General features: G+C 33.3%; 1 protein-coding gene across 6 annotated transcripts in view; it reads left to right on the forward strand.

Moving 5' to 3' along the window:
• LOC130894040 (collagen alpha-1(XVIII) chain) overlaps positions 1-22244 on the forward strand; it is a 577499-nt gene that overhangs the window by 311390 nt on the left and 243865 nt on the right. For all 6 annotated transcript variants that reach the window (XM_057800571.1, XM_057800570.1, XM_057800569.1 and 3 more), the window contains exon 5: positions 7066-7137. In XM_057800571.1, the coding sequence (XP_057656554.1) occupies positions 7066-7137 (72 nt within the window). The remainder of the gene's footprint in view (positions 1-7065; positions 7138-22244) is intronic.

Genomic DNA, 22244 nt, shown 5'->3' on the forward strand with positions numbered 1-22244 from the left:
GTCTAACGAAGCCATTAGGCCGAGTTTGACAACACGTCGAGTGCGATAAACACTTTTTGCACGAGTTGCATACAAGATTGTTTCTACTTGAAACACAGAAACACAGAAAGCTGCGTATCTAAGAACACATAGAGTACTAGCAAGTTTGAATTTCTAGAACCATAGGTGATAATCATATTGCTCACTACTACCACTCCACCAAAACTCTCTGCAACACTGATCAATGCGCGTTTCAATAGCTAAGTTATCATCTTCAGAGACCGAAGTTTAAATAGATATTCGCTGAAGATTCTCAAAGCACACGTTAAATGGTGTAATTGTTGTTGTTATTGTAGTGATACTACAACAGTTATAAGCAGATATAAAATAGAAAGCATTCAGAAGCATATCAGAAATAAGGAAAGAGATGTCCTCTTGGTAGTGATGGTGGTTTGGATTCTTTGTTACTCTAACCAGCTAACGAGTATGAAGATTCATTTCAGTGGAAATTTGTTTGAATTTCCTTTTTGGTTTTTGCCTTTGGTAGGCGATAAAAGATACAGAGCTTTCCGCAGTCGAAGCTATTTTAAACTATTCGAATTGAGCGAAATGGCTAACAGAATACCGCACACTAATTCATCAATAAAAAATGAATAATGTTGGACGAAATAATGAATCAGTTTGACAAACTTTCTATTTATAACTTATGATAGAAAATTAGTTTCCAAATAAAAGGTAGAAGTTACTGTTTCGATCTTTGCACACACTTTTGAGGTAATTTCTTCAGTTATTCGTACTATCTATTAATTCTTAAAACTTGATCAAGAAATTCTCTTTTAGAGCAACCAATTTCATAACAACCTCTTTCATATAAATAGGTTTAATTTCTAATGAGCAATGAGTTTGAATCTATTCACATTGACCGCTTTAACTTTCTCATCTTCATTCAGGGTTGAATTAAATCTTACATAATAAATATTTCAAGCTTCAAAATCATCGTAGGGAGATATTTAATATCTGAACATACTTTCCTCTTCGCTATAAAATTATGATAATTGCAATCGAAAAAAGATTTTCGTATTTTTCTTAAAGGAAGTATGGATTTTCTTTGTTAGACGAAGCTTCCACTTTTAAACTAAAGCATTTTTAACGAGCATCTGATGTAACCGTTCGTTTTATTGACCTCGATAGAACATTTTATATATATGCAAATAGGTAATATCGGATACAATATATGATTGTTATACAGGGTTGTATAACTAAATTCAATAAAAAACTTGCTCTCGCCAAATAACATAACGGAAATACAGAAGCGGAATTTCCTTCGTTGACTCTATTAAAAGTATCAATATAGTGCAAGTACGTGAAATATTTGTGATGATTTCCATGAAACATTGAAATCTTGAATCTTGCAACTGACGATGGAGATTTGAGAAGAGGAGAACTTAATTGACCGTTCTACGTTGCTCAAATAAAATAGTCGCAACATGTGCAGTTTTCTGAAAAAACTTTTGTTTAATTTGGCTCATACAGTAGATCGTTGTTTAGTTTCGGATTAATATGCATAGATCCATGACTGTCCTGTCACGATAGACGTCTTCCGAGCATAATGATTCAACTCTTCAGCATTTCTTTGCACTAATCGACACGAGTTTCTCTTTGAGCGATTGTCATATTATGCGGTATTCATCGCGAACATATTTTTTGCCACCCAAATGTTCATGGAATATTGAATGTATGCGAATGGAATTAATGTCCAAGTATGCTTCAATCTCAAGGTATGTCACATGACGATTTTGAAATATCACTTTACGCGCAGTATCGATTTTTTCTGAAATACCCTATTTTGGAAGACCTTCGTGAAATTCATACTGTAGCGAAGAGCGATCCCGATTGAATTCATCCCTTAAAGTCGAAGGGACTGCTGTTTTTTATGACGAAGTTGAATGTTTCAAGAATTTGTAAACAACTCATAATGTTAACCTCAAAACCTCAAAACTCAAGTAACAACCCTCGTATTAGTATATATAGTATAGAAATGTTTCCAATTTTAAGCTTAATTCAATTTCTATGGTTTCCTCGTTTATTTATGTGGTGTTACAGGCAGTTGTGCATGTACGTTAGATTTGTTGTTATAATTGTTATGAGGGCTATTCAGGAAGTACGGAACGTTTCCGTCACACGCGCATATCACGAAAATTTTGATATCTGTAAGCTCGGCATTCAGCTACCAAAACAGAAACATTTTCATGTTGTCAGTTGTTTCGATATTCATGTATAAATTGTTCACTATAACTGAGGAGCCTATGGAAATTTATCGTCAAATGTGTATTGTATACAACGTAATGAACTTTGGCTAAAAATTGTGGCTACACGTAGTATTGAACTATTGACGAACGAAATAACCTTGTGGGTTTTCCGTAATCTTCAAAAAAGGGGTAAATTAAATTTTTTCGTCATAACTCGGTCCCCAGTTGAGATACGAAAATTTTTACGCAATCCTTTTTTGTTGCCCTTTATACGATCTACAATTAAGACCGTATACATTTTTCACGTACCGATCATCGTTATCGAGATATCGATCAAAAAATTCATTAATTTGGGGAGAAAAAATTGGTTTTTCGCTATTTTCTTTTTTCTCGTGAAAGATATCGAAAAATGTCCGATATGAAACTTGTAGAGCGTGCTCAGATCTACAAATTTGTTTGTTTATTTTTTATTTTCGAAAAAAATTACGACCTCTAGCGCGCCGCAAAGTTAGTAAGACTGTGCCCGGTTTTGATTTAGCCACTCGCAGGGTTGTATCCACACGTCAAACTAGATGAATTATTGTTCAGGGAATTATTGCAATACAAAATTAATTAATAAACCAGCCAAATTATAAATCAAACACATGAAATTTATTGATGGAATAATTTTTATGCTGTAAAAAATAATAATTACAGGTGGTCATTTTTTTCACATGTTTTTCGTCGTTTTGATGGGCCTGGTTGTAGAAGTCCTTCCTCGGATGATGCTGATTTATGTTTATTGTAAGAGAGTACAGGAACCATGCCCAATTTTGCTACTCTTATCAACATATTATCAGGATTCAGAGCACCGTATCGAGAAATAACAATTTTCGAGAATACATGCATTCATCGAGCTGAAAGTGAAATTCTGGTAAATTCATTTAGTCAATTTGTATTTGACAATGCGGTTTAACATAAACACCCTTGACGGTCATGGAACGTTTCTTGCAATGGGAGGAATACATTGCGTGACTCCCTACACAGCTATCCAGCGTGAGAAAAAAATTCCGCGTATTGTCGAAATAAAATCAGCTTCATAAGTTGCAAAATTGAGCATGGTTCAGTACTCTCTTATAATAAACATCATTTCATCATCATTTCCTGCGATTGAAGAATTTTCACGACTTAAAGAATCTACCGAGGAAGAACTTCTACAGCCAGGACCATCAAAACGACGAAAAACATGTGAAAAAAATGACCACCTGTAATTATTATTTTTTACTGCATAAAAATTATTTCATCAATAAATTTCATGTGTTTGATTTATAATTTGGCTGTTTTATTAATTCATTTTGTATTGCAATAAATCCCTGAACAACAATTCATCCATTTTGACGTGTGGATACAACCCTGCGAGCGGCTAAATCAAAACACAGTCACAGTCTTACTAACTTTGCGGCGCACTAGAGGTTCTATTTTTTTTCAAAAATAAAAAATAAAAAACAAAAATGTAGATCTGTACACGCTCTACAAGTTTTACATCAGACATTCTTCGATATCTTTCACGAGAATAAAGAAAATAGCGAAAAACAATTTTTTCTCCACAAATTCATGGTTGTTTTGATCGATATCTTGATAACGATGATCAGTACGTGGAAAATGTATACAACCTTAATTGCAGATCGTACAAAGAGCAACAAAAAAGTATTGTGTGAAAATTTTCGTATCTCAACTGGGAACCGAGTTATGATGAAAAAACTGAATTTACCCCTTTATTCAAGATTACGGAAAACCCACAAGGTTATTTCGTTCGTCAATTTGAACTTAAGCTTTTCTAGCTCCCGCCCTAAAATTTGGCTTTTTCAGGTTCATTTTCATTTACAACTGTATATAATGACTGGACTTTATGTTCTAGAAATTTCTAAGGAAAGAAGTTTTTTTTTGTTATTCATTCCCTGTTATTAAATAAATATCATTTTGAAATCAAAAACTGTCTACCGGTATGTTCTGCTAAGATAAAATATCCCCATTTTTTAATAATTTAATATTAAATAAAATGGTTCTTCTTTTTTTTTTTTTTCATTAGTTACACCTTGAGAAACTTTATCACGAGGGCTGCTACTTGAGTTTTGAGATATGGCAACACTGATGTACGTCAAATCTGACATTGTTGACATTGACATTTTTAATGGTAAAGGTACTCAGAACGTGTTGTCATACAATTTCACTATTTCAATGCAGTCAGAAGCATGCAAAAGTGTATTGCTTTAATGGAGAATATTTTGAGAAACAATAAATCCATACCCAATAATAAATATTTGTTTTCATTTGTCTATATTAACACTTAAGTAAGAACCGTCGAATTTAATAAAATTTGATAAACACCCGATCGTTGCTAAGTGCGACTCTGTATAAGCAGTCTCGGCTAAGAGATTACGTGAATTTTCTAACTTTCCTCCTGATGGACAGAATGTAGTAAAGATATTGGACTAATATTTTTCAAATCATTGAAATTTAATATATTTGTGTCACTGGATGGTGGCTTGGAAGTTCAGGCCACTCCTAACGACATCAATTGATTGTGAAAAAACACGAAGTTTCCTTTAAAGGTTGAACTTTCAATATAATAGTAGTACTCAAAATATACTCTTAGCTGGAAGCAGGAATTATATCAAACGCAAACGACAAAACGCAGGAAGAAACAGAAAAATAAAAGAGAGAAAAATCCTTGGAAAACATCTGATACTTGTATAAAGTAATTACTCATGAATAGATTTAATCAATATTGGTTAGAAATTGAATGTAATAATCATTTGGACTAAATCAATACGTATAAACACTTTGTATAATACGTTTTGTATCTAATGGTAATACGTTTCGTAAAACCACTTATCCTTTTTCTTTATTGAAAACGCAATAATGGATTTTATTAACGGTCAACCGATATTTTCCTTACGAAAAAAGATTTTTCTTCCGAAACGTTAGAATCTTGAGTGTTGGAGAATAATATTTTTCGTTCATAAAATCCCTGCAAAAAATACAATTTGCCACAGGCTTTTAGGGAAAATATGTTACTTTTATCGTCGGTCTCCCCTATTATTTAAGTGGTATATCCTAATTTTGTATCTACGCTTCAAATACGGAATGGAGTATAGATCTAAAGGGTAAGGTATATGCAGAGTATCTGGTATTTGGTAAAAACGTTTTTATTGCAATGATAAGAAACAATCAGGTTGTGGAGAGCTACAAAAAATAAGAAGAAATTGACATAAAATGCAACAGAAGCCATAGGAATAGTGAACACTAACGAAGTAATAAATATCTAACCGTGATTCATCAATGAAAGAAATGGATTGGTTATAGAAGAGGAGGAAATGTGTTCAATACTTTAACTATATAACATTGGACAAGTATGAAGGGTACAAAACTATTAGGAAACGAACAAATAATCATAGAAGTCAACTGAAGAATGAAAACTGGGAGACTTCATCAGCAGATATAGAGACGGACGGTAGGCAGAAGCAAGCTATGCAACAGATAAAAATAAGTTACAGAGTATTTACTAACAGTGTGAACAATTAAACAAATTTTCTATTACAAGTTCATTTTTGAAGAAATACACATTATTATTTATGTAATGTAAAAGATTTATTATCTATTTATACTGGATACAAAGTATGCTTTTAATCATCAACATATTTCAAATTTAAAGGGATTTAAAATGGAATCGAAAATAAACAAAATAATAAAATTGAATTACTAGTTTGATAATTAAAATTTTAATCAAGATTGGTGGAATATTTAACTGGAACGGTAAGGGGTCATCCATGAATTGCGTCACACGAATTTCATGATTTTTTGCCTCTCTCTCGTCCTTCCCCTCCCTAGTGTGTCGTCACACATTTTGCAAATTATAGTTAGAAATTATTGAATGAAAACAGCGATTCCGAAATCAGTTCTATTTTCATTCAAATTATTAATACCTCTCTGACGCACAGCTTTTTCATGTCCAAATTTTCAGTTATTATACAATGTACCCAAGTGTTGAAATTCCTACAATGTCTGCTAGCTTGCGCACTTTTAATCGACGATGATCCTTTGTCGGTTGTGGATTTTCTTCAATATTTCTGGAGTCGTTACCTCTTTTAGTCGACCACTGCGATGCTTGGCTTCACAGATTGTACAGCTTTGTTTAAATTCTACCTTCAAACCTAATATTAACCCTCGTACCTTATCGTCATTATAGTTATTCTATTTTTGGTAAAATTTGATTGTTTACTAAAAATTGACAACGATAAATTTGTCGCATTGATTATACATAGTTTGAAAATGAATTAATGCATTTAAAAAAAATATTATTCAAGGCGTAATATACTGGTCCTGGAATTATGAAGTTCAGCTCATACAAGTTGAATTTTTGATAGTATTGCTGCATTCTGAAAAAATTCAAGAAATCAAATGAGCTGTGTAAACACTATAGCCAATTGAAATTTAGAGTCAATTTCAGAAATTATCGAAAAAATTTATAAAGAAGAAGAGTTGTGACTTTTTAGTTACCTCATATACATCATCCTGTATAATTATTAATCTTTTTTATTATATTTCCAATAATATTTTCAATCAAAACAAAAAGCATATATCAGCATTTGTAAATCGTTCACAAATATAAATTTGGATCTTGAATATTTCATATCCATATATACAGGAAAACGATGTTTGAAAAATCCTCAGAATAATAAGAAATGTCATCGAAAAATCTTGATCGGATCAGACTGAAAAAAGACCGAGTGATGTGGTATTGTCTTGCAAAATCCACGACGTGTTGTGTAAAATATACATAAGAGTTTTCTTATAGGGCGCTATAGACGAGCTGAAAATATTCAGAGACCCGAACATGGCAGCGCAACAATGCAAAACAGATTTCCAGGTTTGTATCTTTTATAAAATATGCATGTATATACATATTGAGATGAAAGTTGAACAGTCTGTATTGAATTTGTTATTTTGGTATACAGAGTCTTTGATACGGTTTAAATATTTAATAGAACCTTTGAATAATTTAAATATATTCTGAAGGTGACATTCATGATGAAAATAAAAATACGTTCGAACTGACTTTATCGAAAGAAACTTGTGAACGACATTTCTTTCGCCATAATCAAATTATGTTAATACCAATAAATTGACTCGAAAATTGATGTATCATGAATTTTGATTCATAAAATTACATCAAAATTGAGGATAATAATTATACAGAGTGAGTTTTATGTTTAGAACGCCTCAATTATGTTGGAAACGGCTTGTACGATTTTTATAAATTTTTGTGTACAAGAGACTTGTAATACGGCCGGTATTATGGTGGTATTCACATTGTTGTCAGATCTTTCCTTTTTCCAATGTTCTCTATACCTAAATGCCAATAAGAACTTTGACGTTTCAATAAATTATTATTGTTGAAGTTTATTGAAAGTCACAATGGATCGTTTAACTGAAAACGAACTAATTGATATTTTAAGATATTAGGATATGGTGATAGGCGTAGAAGTTAACAAGAAACGTGTAATATCTTTAATAATTTATATCTTAACCGAAATCCCATAACAAGATCTACTGTAAATTAGTAAAAGAATTTAACGAAATTGGTTCAGTAAAATATTTATCCAAATCAGGGCGAAGAAAAACTGCATCAACTGAAAACAAATCTTGTTTGTTTGTGTCTGTTGGAAGACGATCCACACTTGAGTACTAGACAAATAACCAGGTAACTTGGTATTTCGCAAACATCCGTAATGATAATTTTACGTGATAATAAATAAATAACGTTGGTGTAAAAGTTGTTAGATGACGATTTTGATAGACGTGAAGAGTTTGCACTTGTTATTTTGTTGCGATAAGGCCACTTTTTGTATTAATGGGAACGTAAGGAACGAAGAAATTACCATGAGGTCATACAAAATGTACGAGAAGTCCAAAATCGCCTCGGTTATTGTCAAGAATTGAATATTGATCATTTTGAACATTTATTCAATTGTGAAGAGCATTGAAAAATACATTCCAAATATTATGCGGTATTATTATCTTCATTCTACGTAAAGTTTTGTGCTAGAGACTTTATTAAAATTTATGTATTAAAACTCAGTCATGATTGCACCAAATTTGAAAAACTTATTTTGCTTAACAGAGGACTAAAATCCCTTTCCACAAGGTGCGATACGACCCTCTTTCTTATTCACAATTTTCGAGAGAGTGCTTATAATTCAGAGGGGTGCAGGAGGGGCATAATATTCACATAATGTAAATTTTTTCAGGTTTTTTCCTAAATATTATATAATAACTCTAAAATAGAATTTATTCCATACATATGGACCGCATTGTATAAATAATACTAAATGATACAGTATGATGTGTAATCTCAACTTTGCTCAATTTGATTTAAAGTGTGAGCTGACTTTAATCTAAACATGGAAAGGTATTGTATTATTGTTTCAAATTCTTCATGCATGTTATTTAAGGTATTCCGTATTACCACTTTGGTTCGTTTTTTCTTATTTTTAATCGAGGTATCCGATTGAGTGCTGTGGGGAAAGTTGGATCCTTCTTTCTTAACGGTAAAAGATTAGAGATATTTTCAGCGTAGTTCCTACTCCCTAAAACTAATAATATAGATAGAAAATATCTTTGAATAGATGTCGTAATTGTAAAATACAAGTTTTCCATTTTTTATTTTCAACAGGTTTGCTGGAAGCAGAGAACAAAATCGTTTTCTATGTTTGAGTCTGTTGTTCTCAATACATTCTAGTTGAGTTTAATTAGTTGATCAATTTATCGATAATAATAATAGATCAATGAATTTATACATAAAAGAATCCTCAATCACTGTTATAAACTTTATTCGTCTAAATTAAAAGGATGCGTCAGGATTAAACTTCATTCCCGCACAAATAGAATATCTTAAGAACGTCAAAACCTTGTAGCCTGAAACCTTGTTTAAAGTTGACCTAATTATTCATTTTGAATTTGTTCAACTACTTTTGGAACATTCCGTATGTCTGGAAATGTTTTGATATAGTAATCGAAACATATGTTCAAATAGCTATGAGAAAAATCACCGTTTGCTCACTGGAGACCGTATAAATACATATGACTCATCATGTATAATTTCTTCTCTCTGGTGCAATATCACATAATTATCGGAAATACCAAAAAAATTCTTTTAAGATACCAATTTGTTAAAATTAATGATCATATCTCTTGTAATGAAACAGAAATATTTCTCCTTGTCTCACGGTTTTACCTTACTTAAGTTTTTGCTACATCAATTTATATTCAGCAGTTAACCTGAATACCTGCAAAGAAAGTTTAAATAGAAAATCATAATTCGCCTAATTATAATTAATTTCCATCTTATATATCGTACCATCAAAGAAGTTACTTACAGACTAGAAACCCTTTTTCTCCTTCGAAATACATAACCCTTAACTTCTCTATTCAAGTTATTTAAATACCTTCTTTAGAAAGTATTGTAATTAGAAAATGCCTTTTTCGGAATGAACTTATAGAGACCCTTCTTCCAACTCAAAGAGATGACAATTTTAGTAATTCCAAGAATTTGTTGCTTTATAAACAGATTGTGGTATACGAATGAGAAAGACATTGGATAATTATTTCTGATAGAAGTGTTCCTCATTGAGAAAATTCTATGAAGAAAACGATTCCCTAGCCTTCCAATAATCTATGTAACAAGCAACTCAATACAATTTCGAATATACATATATAGAGGGTGTCTCATAAATATTGTTGGTTTTCAAGGTTCACTTTAAATAATTATTCAAAAAGAAAGCCATAATATTCAAAGTATTTCCCATCGTATTCTATGGTTTTAACCTAACATTCACCAAGCTTTTTGAGACTCTGGTGAAACCATTTTTCGGGCAAAGATGCCAAAAATTTTCGCAATGCATTTTCAACGTTTTCTTTGGATTTAAATATGATATTCAATATTTAATTTTTGATAATATAAATATATAGCAATCTAACGGTGCAAGTTCCGGAATAAATGCTGGATGTGGTGGGATACTAGCAATTTGCTTTATTGACTTGTATGAGAAATCGCTTTCGATTAACTAAACCTGGATATTTCGCATACATTTGCATCAGCTGTCCACTATCTACCTTGGCAATGGTAACCATCTGGAACGGTTTCGAAGTCTAATGAACGTTTGCGACGGGTTCTGGTAATTGTCCTTATCGTTACCTAATCAATGATTTACTGATTTTCCATGTTTTGGTCTGATATGCCATTTTCGAAGCAGGCATTTTACGTCCCCATGTCGGACATGTGGCTCCCCCCACATATCATCAAATCATAAAAGATCAAATATTTACTTCAATAAAGTAAACTATGTCCGGTAAGTGATATCCATTTTGGTTAGGTTAGGTTGTAGCCTTTATTGGAAACTGGCCTTAAATCTTTGTAGCATGTCTACATCAATATGGGTGACGTGGCGACGAATTGCGATCTTTAGGTCCTCCCAACTACGCGGTTTATTGTTGTACGCCCGCAATTTCAGACACCCCCATAGAAAAAAATTATAATCGCTGCTGAGAATATTGCCCTTTTAACAGCTGCACCACGGCTACCTTGTAAGGATGGAAATTTGGATCTGTATGCAGAATTCGTCTTACCGTCCTTATGCCCATTTGAAGTGCTGTTGAATGCCTATGAATAGAGCGGCTGACAAAGGCTTCCCTTACTCGTTCAATTTTCTCCGAAGTGCTACCACTTCGTTGGGGACCCAATGACTTTTTCTTGAATATTGATCCACTTGTTCGAAGGTTGTTTACCCATTGCAATATTCTGTTACCAGAAGGGACACTTGCATTTCGATAAATATTGAACTGACGGCGGAAATCTCGCTGAACAGCAGTTACGGATTCGTCATTTCGCACAAAACTGTCATACGCGTACAAGCGTTGGTCTAGCGTCTACGGCTCCATCTCAATGACTAAAATGTAAATGCTATGAACAATGGAAACGTTAGATACCAGTCTCGTGCCCCTCCCACCATGAGCTCACGTGTACAACCCACTTCAAAAACATCCGGTTCCCGTGAATGACCCTGTACAAGGAGATGTCTTCCAAAATTGGTTTGTTTTATTAGTACAAATCATCCCAATGACCCCCTTTATCTAGCCTCTTGTCATTATGGCAGAATAATCAGAGATTGCTTAGAGGCTCCCGATATATAATTTGTACCTTTGCACTAACAGAAGATAATCCTCCAAACGTCCCTCAGCTTCGCACATCCTCCGGTACATGATACAACGTTTAAGTATAATTTAAATTGTGTTTCGGTAAATGAATGAATTCTTGACATTATTTCGTTACACTACTTTTTCCAAAAACTTTTGTTACATATGAACGCTAAACATTGAACAATAATAAGCCTGTGCTTCGCAAAAATTAGTCCTAGCTGTTAATCTGTATTCATATCGAAAATAAAGAAAAAAATTACACAAATGGCTTTTTTAATCCAAGTTCTATGATTGCAAGCACAAACTTTGCTCCTGGATAATACTTTATAACAAAATTAATATTAACTGCTCTTTCAGGAACTGAAGTTAGGGTTAATGATCTAGCGCAAAGGGCTCAAAAATGTAGATAGAGAAAGAATTACATCGGAAAAGTTTTCAAATAAAATAAAAGATTTCTACGTCGGCGGATACTCCGGAATTGTGTGTTCGGACACTGGAAAAGTTCGGTATGCGACTGCTCTTATCGGTAACTTTACTGTATCCTATTTCCTGGAAAAAGGCTGGAGCTAATGCCCCAATTATACTACCGAGTTCGAAATCAACGCAGGTATCTAAATGAATCACAAGATTGGAAAATTGGAATGGAAGAATTTTTGAACAAAGCATCTCTACAGAGGGTTAGTTATTGAAGAGACTTTGCTAAAAGTCAAATGAGATGACTCAATTTGAATTCTGATGTGTCTATCTAATCACTATTCACATTTTCGTTTTATTCTTTTTCATTTACGAGGGGACATGCATTTGTTAGTTGCAGGAGTTTGACGCTGTGAATGTAGACTTTGAACCATTATTTACGACTGTACAATTTTGTGTAGCTAAATTCAGTGTATAAGATTGACTGACAATGAGAGTTCAGAATAGTCAAAAATCGCGATTGCCAGTGATATCATCGAAAATGTTTATCAAATGATACTGGACGACTATCGGATTGAGGTTAGAGATATGCATTTACAATGCATATCTCTAACCTCATACATTTACAATTTACAAACTCGCCGCTACCAAATCGTTTAACTGTGTGAGAGACGTACCAGAAATTCTTAAAAACAGGCGCTGTTACTGAGAAATATCCAATCGTTCTTTACCGACGCACTATCGAGTTTACCCTCCACGTCTCCTCCACGCATGTCACGAGCATGATTTAGATCGCAGATTGGAGTTTTGCGTATGGGACCTCGGATGCAGTCAGGATAATTCACAGTTCCAGCATCCCATTTTCTTGTCAGATGAAGCAACCTTAAAGTTGAACGGTACGGTCAATCTGCGTGTACTGGGACGACCAGAATCCTCATGTCTTCATTGAAGAAGAATTAATTCTGCCTGGAGAGTATGTGGACAGGAATTCATGCGGGAGGTCTTGTGAGTACTTTTTGAGGGTAGATGGACAACAATCCAACACTCACGAACATCCGTGATTTCATGCAAGGTCGAGCTTCGCCGCACCAAGCGTTATGTGTGCGGGAGTATCTCAATGTCCACTTTGGAGAATGTATAGACAGTCGAGGATTCGTTGAGCGGCTATGTGATTTCTTCCTTTCTTAAGAACCGTGTTTTTGCAAGAGGACGATGCACCCATCCCGACCTTCGAACTGCTATTAAAGAAAAATTTGCAACTCTTCGCGGGCAGCTTGACATGCTTCGCTGGATCTACCTCTTCGTTGAGAAACGTCGCATCAAGATGGGCATCACTTTGAACACTTACTAATCTCTTTTGTCATTTCTTTTATTAAATTTATTTTGACGCTGCATTATTGGTAAAGGAAGCGACCATTTTGAGAAATAGAAAGTTATTTTTCCCCAAGCAAACCTTCGTTCTAGCATTCCGGTGATCGCCATGGCGAAAATTCACGAATAGCACTTAAAATTGGTTTATCATCCACCGTATTCAACAGATAGTGTTCCCAGCGACTTTTTCTTTTTTTCCTAAAGTTAGATTTACTTTTGTAAGAGATGGTGGCCAGTTATATGAGCTAGTCGGGAATTTTCCTCGCAACATTTAGACCTGATGATCTATTATGAAACCCGGACTGTTTACCAATCACGTAGTAACAACTTTACGAAGGGCGCTGCTTTCTGGTGACCATACGGCTTATCTCTTCTGTTTCTATTATTACTGAATGTTAGTACATCAGTTTTTTTATGGATTCCTTGCAGAAACGACAAAAGCTCTCGGCAGTTTATTCTACATTCACCTTTTCATTTCTGTATTTATATGTTCACGATATACTTTCACAATTATATCAACATGAGCATCCATTAATAAAATCATCATTCAAGTCCAATATCACCGATTTTTATATTTAATTTTTATTTTATTATTAATATCACAGTTGAAAAAGGTTTCTCTTTCCACAACATAATAATTTCTTGCGTATCAATATATCGTTCTAGAATGAATGAGTGAAAAAATTGTTGATTTTGTCTCAAAATAATAGAATTGTGATTAGAACACAACTAAATCTATGGGATTTGAAGAAAATCTAAAGCTTAAACCACCGCACTTTATGCTGACATTTATTAAATAAAGTTAACGTCGCCCATTTCCTTTAGTAATTTATAAGGTCAAAAACGGGTCGTAAAAAAACCATTACGTTCTTAAAATGTGAAAAATGTTTGTCCTTAAATACATTCTTTTATGGATAGGTGAATAAAAATCAGAAATCTTCGATTCCACTTACTGAACAAAAAAGTTTAGATACAGAGTGTTCGAATGAAGATGGTAAGTATATCTTGTGTCGTTTTAGTGAATTTATTTGTATAAAGTCCTGAATAACTTCTATTATCATTGAACCCATTTTATTTCCATTGGAATATCTTAAATTTGTCTCATATAGGACCACTATTGAATCTGCTTAAATCATAACCAGAATTTTAGAATAAACGCGCGAAAAAGTTTACTGTCGTTGGAGTGGTTCTACTGGATGTTAGACTGGTCTGTTACAAAGCGTAGAGAACGGCCGGTACTCCGTAACCTCCCTTCATAGTGTACTTGTAGCCATGAGCGAGAAGAATGAACCAGTGTCTGTAGCGCAACGTATCACTAATATTTTTATGGTCAAAAGGTCAAAGATAATGTGAAATCCTGGGAAATTTATAGAAAATTACTCTATGCAACTCGTGAATGGGTCTAAACATTGAGAATATATATGTTATTTAGTAGCTTGCTTTACCATGACACACAGCTACAGGTAAACGGATAAGCGGACTCTTCTCTAAGGATAATTTAAAATTTTAACTGCGGAAACGGATGATCAAATGTAACATATGGTCAGTTCTCTTATATGGCGTCGAAGCATGGACTAAAAATATCTACCATTAATCGCTTAGAGGCTTTTGAAATGTGGTTATATAGCTTTAGTATCTTCCAGTTGATTATGATGGGTAAAGTTGAAGGTCGTAGAGGAACTGGAAGGAAACAAGCCTCTTGGCTGAACAATATTAGAGACTGGGATAAGAGAAGTAGAACAGTTATTTAGAATAGCTCAAGATAGAGAGAGTTTTGTTACGCTGATCGCCAACGTCAAGGGGACTTAATACGGCACGCTAAGGAGAGAAAGAATTCGGGAATAAGTGCCTCTCCAAGACTTGAGCGTCATAAACATGTTCCGCCGTAGAAAAATTATATATACGAATACGAACAACACGACAAAAGTAGAGGCACTCATACAAAAGAGATCCAACACCAGGAGGCATCAGACAGGGCGACAGCCTCAGCCCATTTCTATTCAATCTCTTAATGGACAGAATTATAGAGAAAGTATCATCACTGAATTTGGAAAACCGAATGGGACATAATAAAAGAATCAGCATGGTGCAGTTATTTTCGCAGAAACGCAGGACGACCTACAGAGACAACTACACAAATTCTGCCAGATCAGCCAAGCAATGAACATGTCTATATTTTATATCCACAGAAAAAACGAAAACCATAACCCTTGCTAAAGAGCCCGTACGATGTAAGCTGGTAGTTCAGGACAAAATCATCAAAAACAAATCCCACAATTTAAATACCTGGGTATGGATCTATCGAGTTATCAAGATCCAGTGAAGGACTTGAGAAGACAGATCAACAAAGCGACTGCCATATCGAGCTGCTTGAGGCGAACGAATACATGCGAAAGAGTAGCATGGTTAAGATCAATAAGACTTGTTTTAAGCCAATCATGACATACGGAATAGAAACCAGAGAGGAAACCGATAAAACGAGAAGCATGCTTTGGGTAGCCGAAATGAAAACGCTCAGACTATAGTGGGAAAAACAAGACAATGCGGGGTGCAAGACATCGTAAGATGGGGGAGACAAAGAAAAAGATACTGGTACGCCCACGAGAGAAGAATGGCACGCATCGTACTTGAAGGGAAATCAATAGGGAAAAGAGAACCCGGACGACCACCTAAGAGATACAGAGGAACCTGCAAACCTAACGGATCATGAGATCTCAAAAATGAATAATATATAGACACGATGAGACTAAAGAATTTGGCATCAACATAGAATGAATTGAACAAATAATTCATCAGTTCGGTTACTGCAAAATTTCAGCCGGATAGGTGCCAAAACTTTTGAAGAAAGAAGAAGAAGGGAAAAATTTACTACGCCACTAAATTTCGGAGAGTGAATGCGTGTCTATGGAGTGAAGGTAGGAAGATGAAGGCGCGTCAGTTGAAGTGAAGGTTACCCCAGCGCTGATTGTATGGCATCCAACATGCTGGGCGTAACACATGCGATTTCGATATGCCACAAATAATCTTCTACTATTCATATTTTTAGGATGTGCATCTGCATATTCACGCTAAAGTGCACATATGTTGAATGTATATTGGTAAAAAAATGGGGATACAGAAAATATTTCAAACTATAGGCCTATTTCACTTCTATCTTCAATAAGCAAAGTCTTTGAAAAAATTATAAAAACAAGACTTACGACATACCTATCAAATTTTAATCTGCTGTCGACATCCCAATATGGCTTTAGAGAAAAAAAATCTACCAATGATGCAATCCATTCCTTGACAAAAACCATCTACGAATCCTTGGATTCAAGCACTCCATCTATTGGGTTTTTTTTGGATCTAAAAAAGGCCTTCGATACTGTCGACCACTCCATGCTTTTAGATACACTAGAAGATATGGGTGTAAGGGATTTAGCTCATAATTTATTCAAAAGTTATCTAACAAACAGAACACAAAAAACTAAATTCAAAAATCATGTGAGTGAAGAGATCAACATCAAATGTGGTGTACCTCAAGGAACAGTATTGGGGCCGGTGCTTTTCGTAATTTACTTAAATAATCTATTTGAACAGGAAACAATTGGAAAAATAATCAGCTTCGCGGACGATACTGTGATTTACTACAAACATGATGACTGGTATAATCTCAAAATAAATATTGAGAGTGATCTTGGAAAACTCAAAGACTGGTTCGACAGCAGATTACTCTCAATAAACTTTGACAAAACTGTATATTTACCCTTCAGTAGTCATGAAACGTTTCTGCCAAAATACAATCTTAATATCCAACAAGATTTTAAAATAAAACCTGCAAAAAAAATTAAATATTTGGGCATTTACATTGACAATCACGATGGAACCATCATATGGAGTATCCTATTTCGATTTAAGCAAGTAAGCCAATTTTTGAGCTTTAAATGTAAAAAAATACTGTATCACAGTTTGGTTGAGTCACACCTCAATTATGGCATTATTGGCTGGGGAGGAGTTTCAAGGAGCTATCTAAATGCCCTCGAAGTGACTCAAAAGCGATTCCTCCGAATGATTCTCAACAAACCAACAAGGTATTCAAGCTCACTACTCTATACTGAAACGCAAATATTGGATGTTAGACAACTATACATTATTCAGATAGGATGCTATCAATATAAAAATAAATACGAACTTACCACTCACAATCATAGATACGCGACAAGATCGAATAATCAATACTGTATACCAACAGCACTTAAAACAATAGGTCAAAAAGGTTACTCCTACTTGACACCTAAATTATTCGGGCAACTACCACAAAGAATTATCGATGAAACTTCTTTTAAACGCTTCAAAACCCAACTAGTAACATTTGTTAAAGAAACAGACAAAACAAAAATACACAAAATGATAGAATGCTGAAACAAAAACAGAGAAGAGTAAACTCATGTACGAAATGTATGTCTGAAACACAATCATGTAAAAATGTATTTATAATGTTTTAATTTTGGCACACCAGCCTATATTCACCACATACAAGTATGTACAATACTTCTGTGGATGTCTAGATTTTTATTCAATTTTATTCAATTTTAATTGTATTTTATTACTGTATTTGTTAAATTTATGAATAAACGTTATTATTATTATTAATTGGTAATAGTAAAACTTCTTGAAATATGAGTTTTTTCCATCTTTTGGTATATAGCTTAGATAGGGCCAAATAAACGATACCGTGAAATTATAATTGTATTATATTCCTACTCATACATTAACATAAAATCGATATTGAATTTATTTGAATCGTACCGTGAGGATTTTCATCAGCCCATGAATGTAAATTATAAGAATTAATAAAACCGTCTCGTGTGAAACCAGCTTCATTAAAAAACATTTAAATATCCTCCGTAGACTCTGGAAGAGTGTAGAATTGCAAGATGTCTACTTCGAACATTTATTATAGTTTCTTTCTGTTTTTATTTGACAAGTTGTAGGCTAATCAACTAAATTTTCCTACAGTTCAATTAGAAATTTTTGGTTGTGTTTCAATACCTCCTGAAGTATTCTTAAGGAATAATTACAATTTATGATGATTTTCTTCAGAATGTCTCTTTATGGTGAATCGTTTCCTTGGCATGTACAACGATCTAAAAATCTACATATCCCCTAAACCATAAATTACAGCTAACAGTACCTTCTTGTTAAAAAATCGATTGCAAAATTAATTTTCGCTTTCTTTAGATTATACAGGTTGTCCATGTAAAAGCTACCTGGCCTTCATATAGTAGTGTGGAATTATTCATTTTGTCAAATACACTATATGGACGCACGTTAATCATCCATCAAAAATTCATAATGTTCGAATGTATAATTTAGGAAATATACTCAAAAATACGTTCTGATTTCGCAACTTTGAAGGCATATCATTCAGAAATGTGAAAATTTTTTCTATGTCTATGTTTTTCTATGTTTTGGATGTTTGGATGTTGACTATATTTGTATTATTATTCGCATTCCATCATAATACTTGGGTGAAACTAATCCGCATGAAACATTGTAGATGGCAGCAGCTTTTGGTTTATTACGTAAACAAATTATCATATATTTGAGGTCATTAGGTATTTACCCTGTAATCAAATTCCTGTATCTATCCAGATTTGATTAAAGGTTTAAATGTTATCATGACAAACAACATTATTTTGGAAAATAACCATGTGAGTTTACTGGGGGATATTTGAATATGGATAATGTTAAATGTTGAAAATACGATCTAGAATTAACGCTTGAAGGTTCTTATTAACATATTACAAGTTTCTTTGTGCTGTAAATATTGTTTTCTCACTCCCAAAACTTCTAGTTATTCAGCAGGTTTGTGTTTACTTTAAACAAGCCAAAGGATATTGTTGTATAGTTGATAATTATCGGCATGTAACAAATGCGTTCGTAATAGCATTATTCAATTTATTTCTAAAATACATCTTTGAATATTTTTGATCGCTATCCAAATGGAAGATTCTTCATTTATTCGTTTTATAACTCGTAGTGACTAATAATGGGAAAGACGATTGAAAATAATTCACGCAATTATGAATTCTTATATAATATGTTTAATATTTTGTTATCAATGAACTTTCAATTTATTACTGTAAATTACAAAACAATTATGTTCAGCTAAGTCCCTACTCAATAGAATCCTTTACACTCGCCACCAAAACTATTTTTTTTTTATCGGTTGTGCATTCACTACAAACTCATAAGTTTCTTTCGCTTACCTTCGTCATGAAGTGTTCATATTCGTTTAAATATTCGATAGATCCATTTCTTTCAAAAGTACAGTTTTCCTTCTCAGTTTACACAAAGTTTAACTAATCGGCGTTGACTGAATAATCAGTTTGATGAAAAATAGTTTGGGAGAATGAGCGTGACATTCTGGCCCGTTACATCCCTAACATTACAATGAATCTTTTTGTACGGAGAAGGGTGGAACAAATAGTTTAATAATAAACCAAATGTAGAATTTTTAGTATAATAAAATTGATAATTATAATTAATTGATTCCAAAATTTGGTATATAGACCTAGATGTTAATTGTAAACATCTTTTACCAATAAAAACCCTTTACACTCGAGAATATATATTTATACTTATACTTTATACTACATATATTGATTCTACAAAACTTTAAATATGTTTTGTACATGTTACAGCGTATGGGAGATAGGCAGCTTCCTTTTTTCACTCCTTTTGTTTGATTAATTTATCGTCCGATATTTTCATATTTCATACTTCTTTTTCCCTTTGCAAGAACATTATAATATTTATATCAACAAAATATCGTGGTGCACTTGCTTGAATAAGTGAGTATTGCTGTATGGTAATCTGATTTGAGCCATGGACACCGCCATATTCGTATTGGCCTCTTTGTCGATGGAGAAAAATAATCATATGATAAGAGAAGTTACTTGATTGCATCTCATGATGATCTAAAAGAATATTTTGTGAACAATTCTGATTCTTACGTTTATTATGAGCAAAGCAAAACGTCTTACCAAACCCAAATCTTAACAGGAAGTGAGAGAACTCTAGAAATAATATGATTTTGTATACATTCCAAATAAATATTTCTACTCCGATTCTCATTGATCCAGTAAGCGTATTTACCCAAAATTCTCGTCAAAACGTGAATTTTTTGGAAATATTTAATCCGTACAAGAGTGCTCAGGTGTTTATTTTCCCAAGACCAGCCTCGCACCGTGAACGGATTATATTTACGATGTAATAAAACGAAATATTTTTCAAAAAGAATTTTCGTTTTACTTCCACAAAATTCCAACAATTTGATATTACCATCGGGAAATATTTCCTAAATTCTTTGTACAACGGAAAAAAATTCGTTACAAATATTCCGAGTAGTCCTATTATACACGTTATTTGAACTAGTATAATTGGTACTATACCTTGAAAGTTTAAGGACAGGTCTGAAACGGCGCTGAAAAATATTTTAAAATTATAAACAAATAACTGAAGAAAATACTACAACAGAATAAGTCACAAATAATGAGTCCTTCCAGACTGGTTTAGAACCTTTCTCGTGAAGACTAGTCCATTTGGAAAGCTACAAAAAAAAATTAAAAGACCAACAATAAGCAACTTACCTGTACTAAAATCATGGGCTCGTACAAACTTAGAAAAAGCCACAGTTTTTGCAGAACATCCTTCAAATGTATTTTCAACTCCAGATAATAATAAAGATGAAAATATAAAAAGTTATCTTGGAGCACCATGCCGATTATTTCTACCTTTGATTACATTTACCCCGTCAGAAGTTCGACAACAAATAAAACTTCTAAATCTCAAAAAAGCTCCTGTGTATGATCTCATACTAATGCATTACAACGTATATACTTACACTAAGTGCATGGTGGGTCACCACCTTTATGAAGTAGAAATCACTCAATGGAATGGTCAGCACAATCACAGCATATGATAGACCATATATGGGACAACCAAGGAAGAAGGAATCCATCCTTTGATAATGTCGAGGAGCTTAAATTAGAATTATTCGAGAAATTGGGGGATTTATTTAAATAACGTCCAAATTATAGAAAATCAAGTAGAAACTACAATTAGAGTAAGCGGCAGAAATAAATAATTTTTTGTCTTGCTTTTTAGATATATAATTGAGAGTTTCAATTTCCAAATTTTGTTTTTTGCGGTTTTATTCTTCAAAAAGAAATAATGTCTCAGTTAATTTAGAATTTATCCTATTTCGAGTGCAAACAATTATTTGTTAGAATAAAATGGTGTAAGAGCAGTTCATCAAATCTTATGAAGAGCTTTCTTATCATCTGAAAGAAACGATTATTTTCCATCCCGTTTCATTCTCCTCTTAAATTTGCTATAAACGTAATTTCCTCCTATTGTCGCCCTAAATCAAAATTGTGATTATCAAATTCATTTTTGGTAAGAGCTTTTTATATTATGCTCACGGAATAATACTGAGAATATTCATCGTACATGATATTCTCCTTAAATAAGTTTTCCAAGAAAAATTATTGAGTCGCAATAAACGACTATAAGTTGCTGGAAAACTTCCCACATATAGTAAATATTTCTGATCGCTTGCTAATAATAAGCGATTTATATTTGAAATTTATTTGAATTTCAATCAATATCAAAGTAAAACGCTTATTGTGGAGATAGAAAAAAATTTACTCTTCTCAGTTGGTATGTTAATAGAGACTTCCACAGAAGTTATTCAATGTACATTGAAAATTTTTTCATTTACGCCTCCAAAAATGTCTCGAATCCTACAAAATTGTTTTTGTCATATTTCTTTATAAATTGGATTTGTAAAAGAATTTTGATATTAACAACGACAGATCTGTAAGCATGGTGGTGACCCTATCAAGACGAGTCAAGATAAGATCGGCGTTTTCGTAGAGCCTTTCGTCTTTTTTTCAAAGCCTAGTTACTTAAATTTAGATAGAAGCAGATAAACAAAATTATGAA

The sequence above is a fragment of the Diorhabda carinulata genome, chromosome 5 (assembly GCF_026250575.1).
Source record: "Diorhabda carinulata isolate Delta chromosome 5, icDioCari1.1, whole genome shotgun sequence".
Taxonomy (NCBI): Eukaryota; Metazoa; Arthropoda; class Insecta; order Coleoptera; family Chrysomelidae; genus Diorhabda; species Diorhabda carinulata.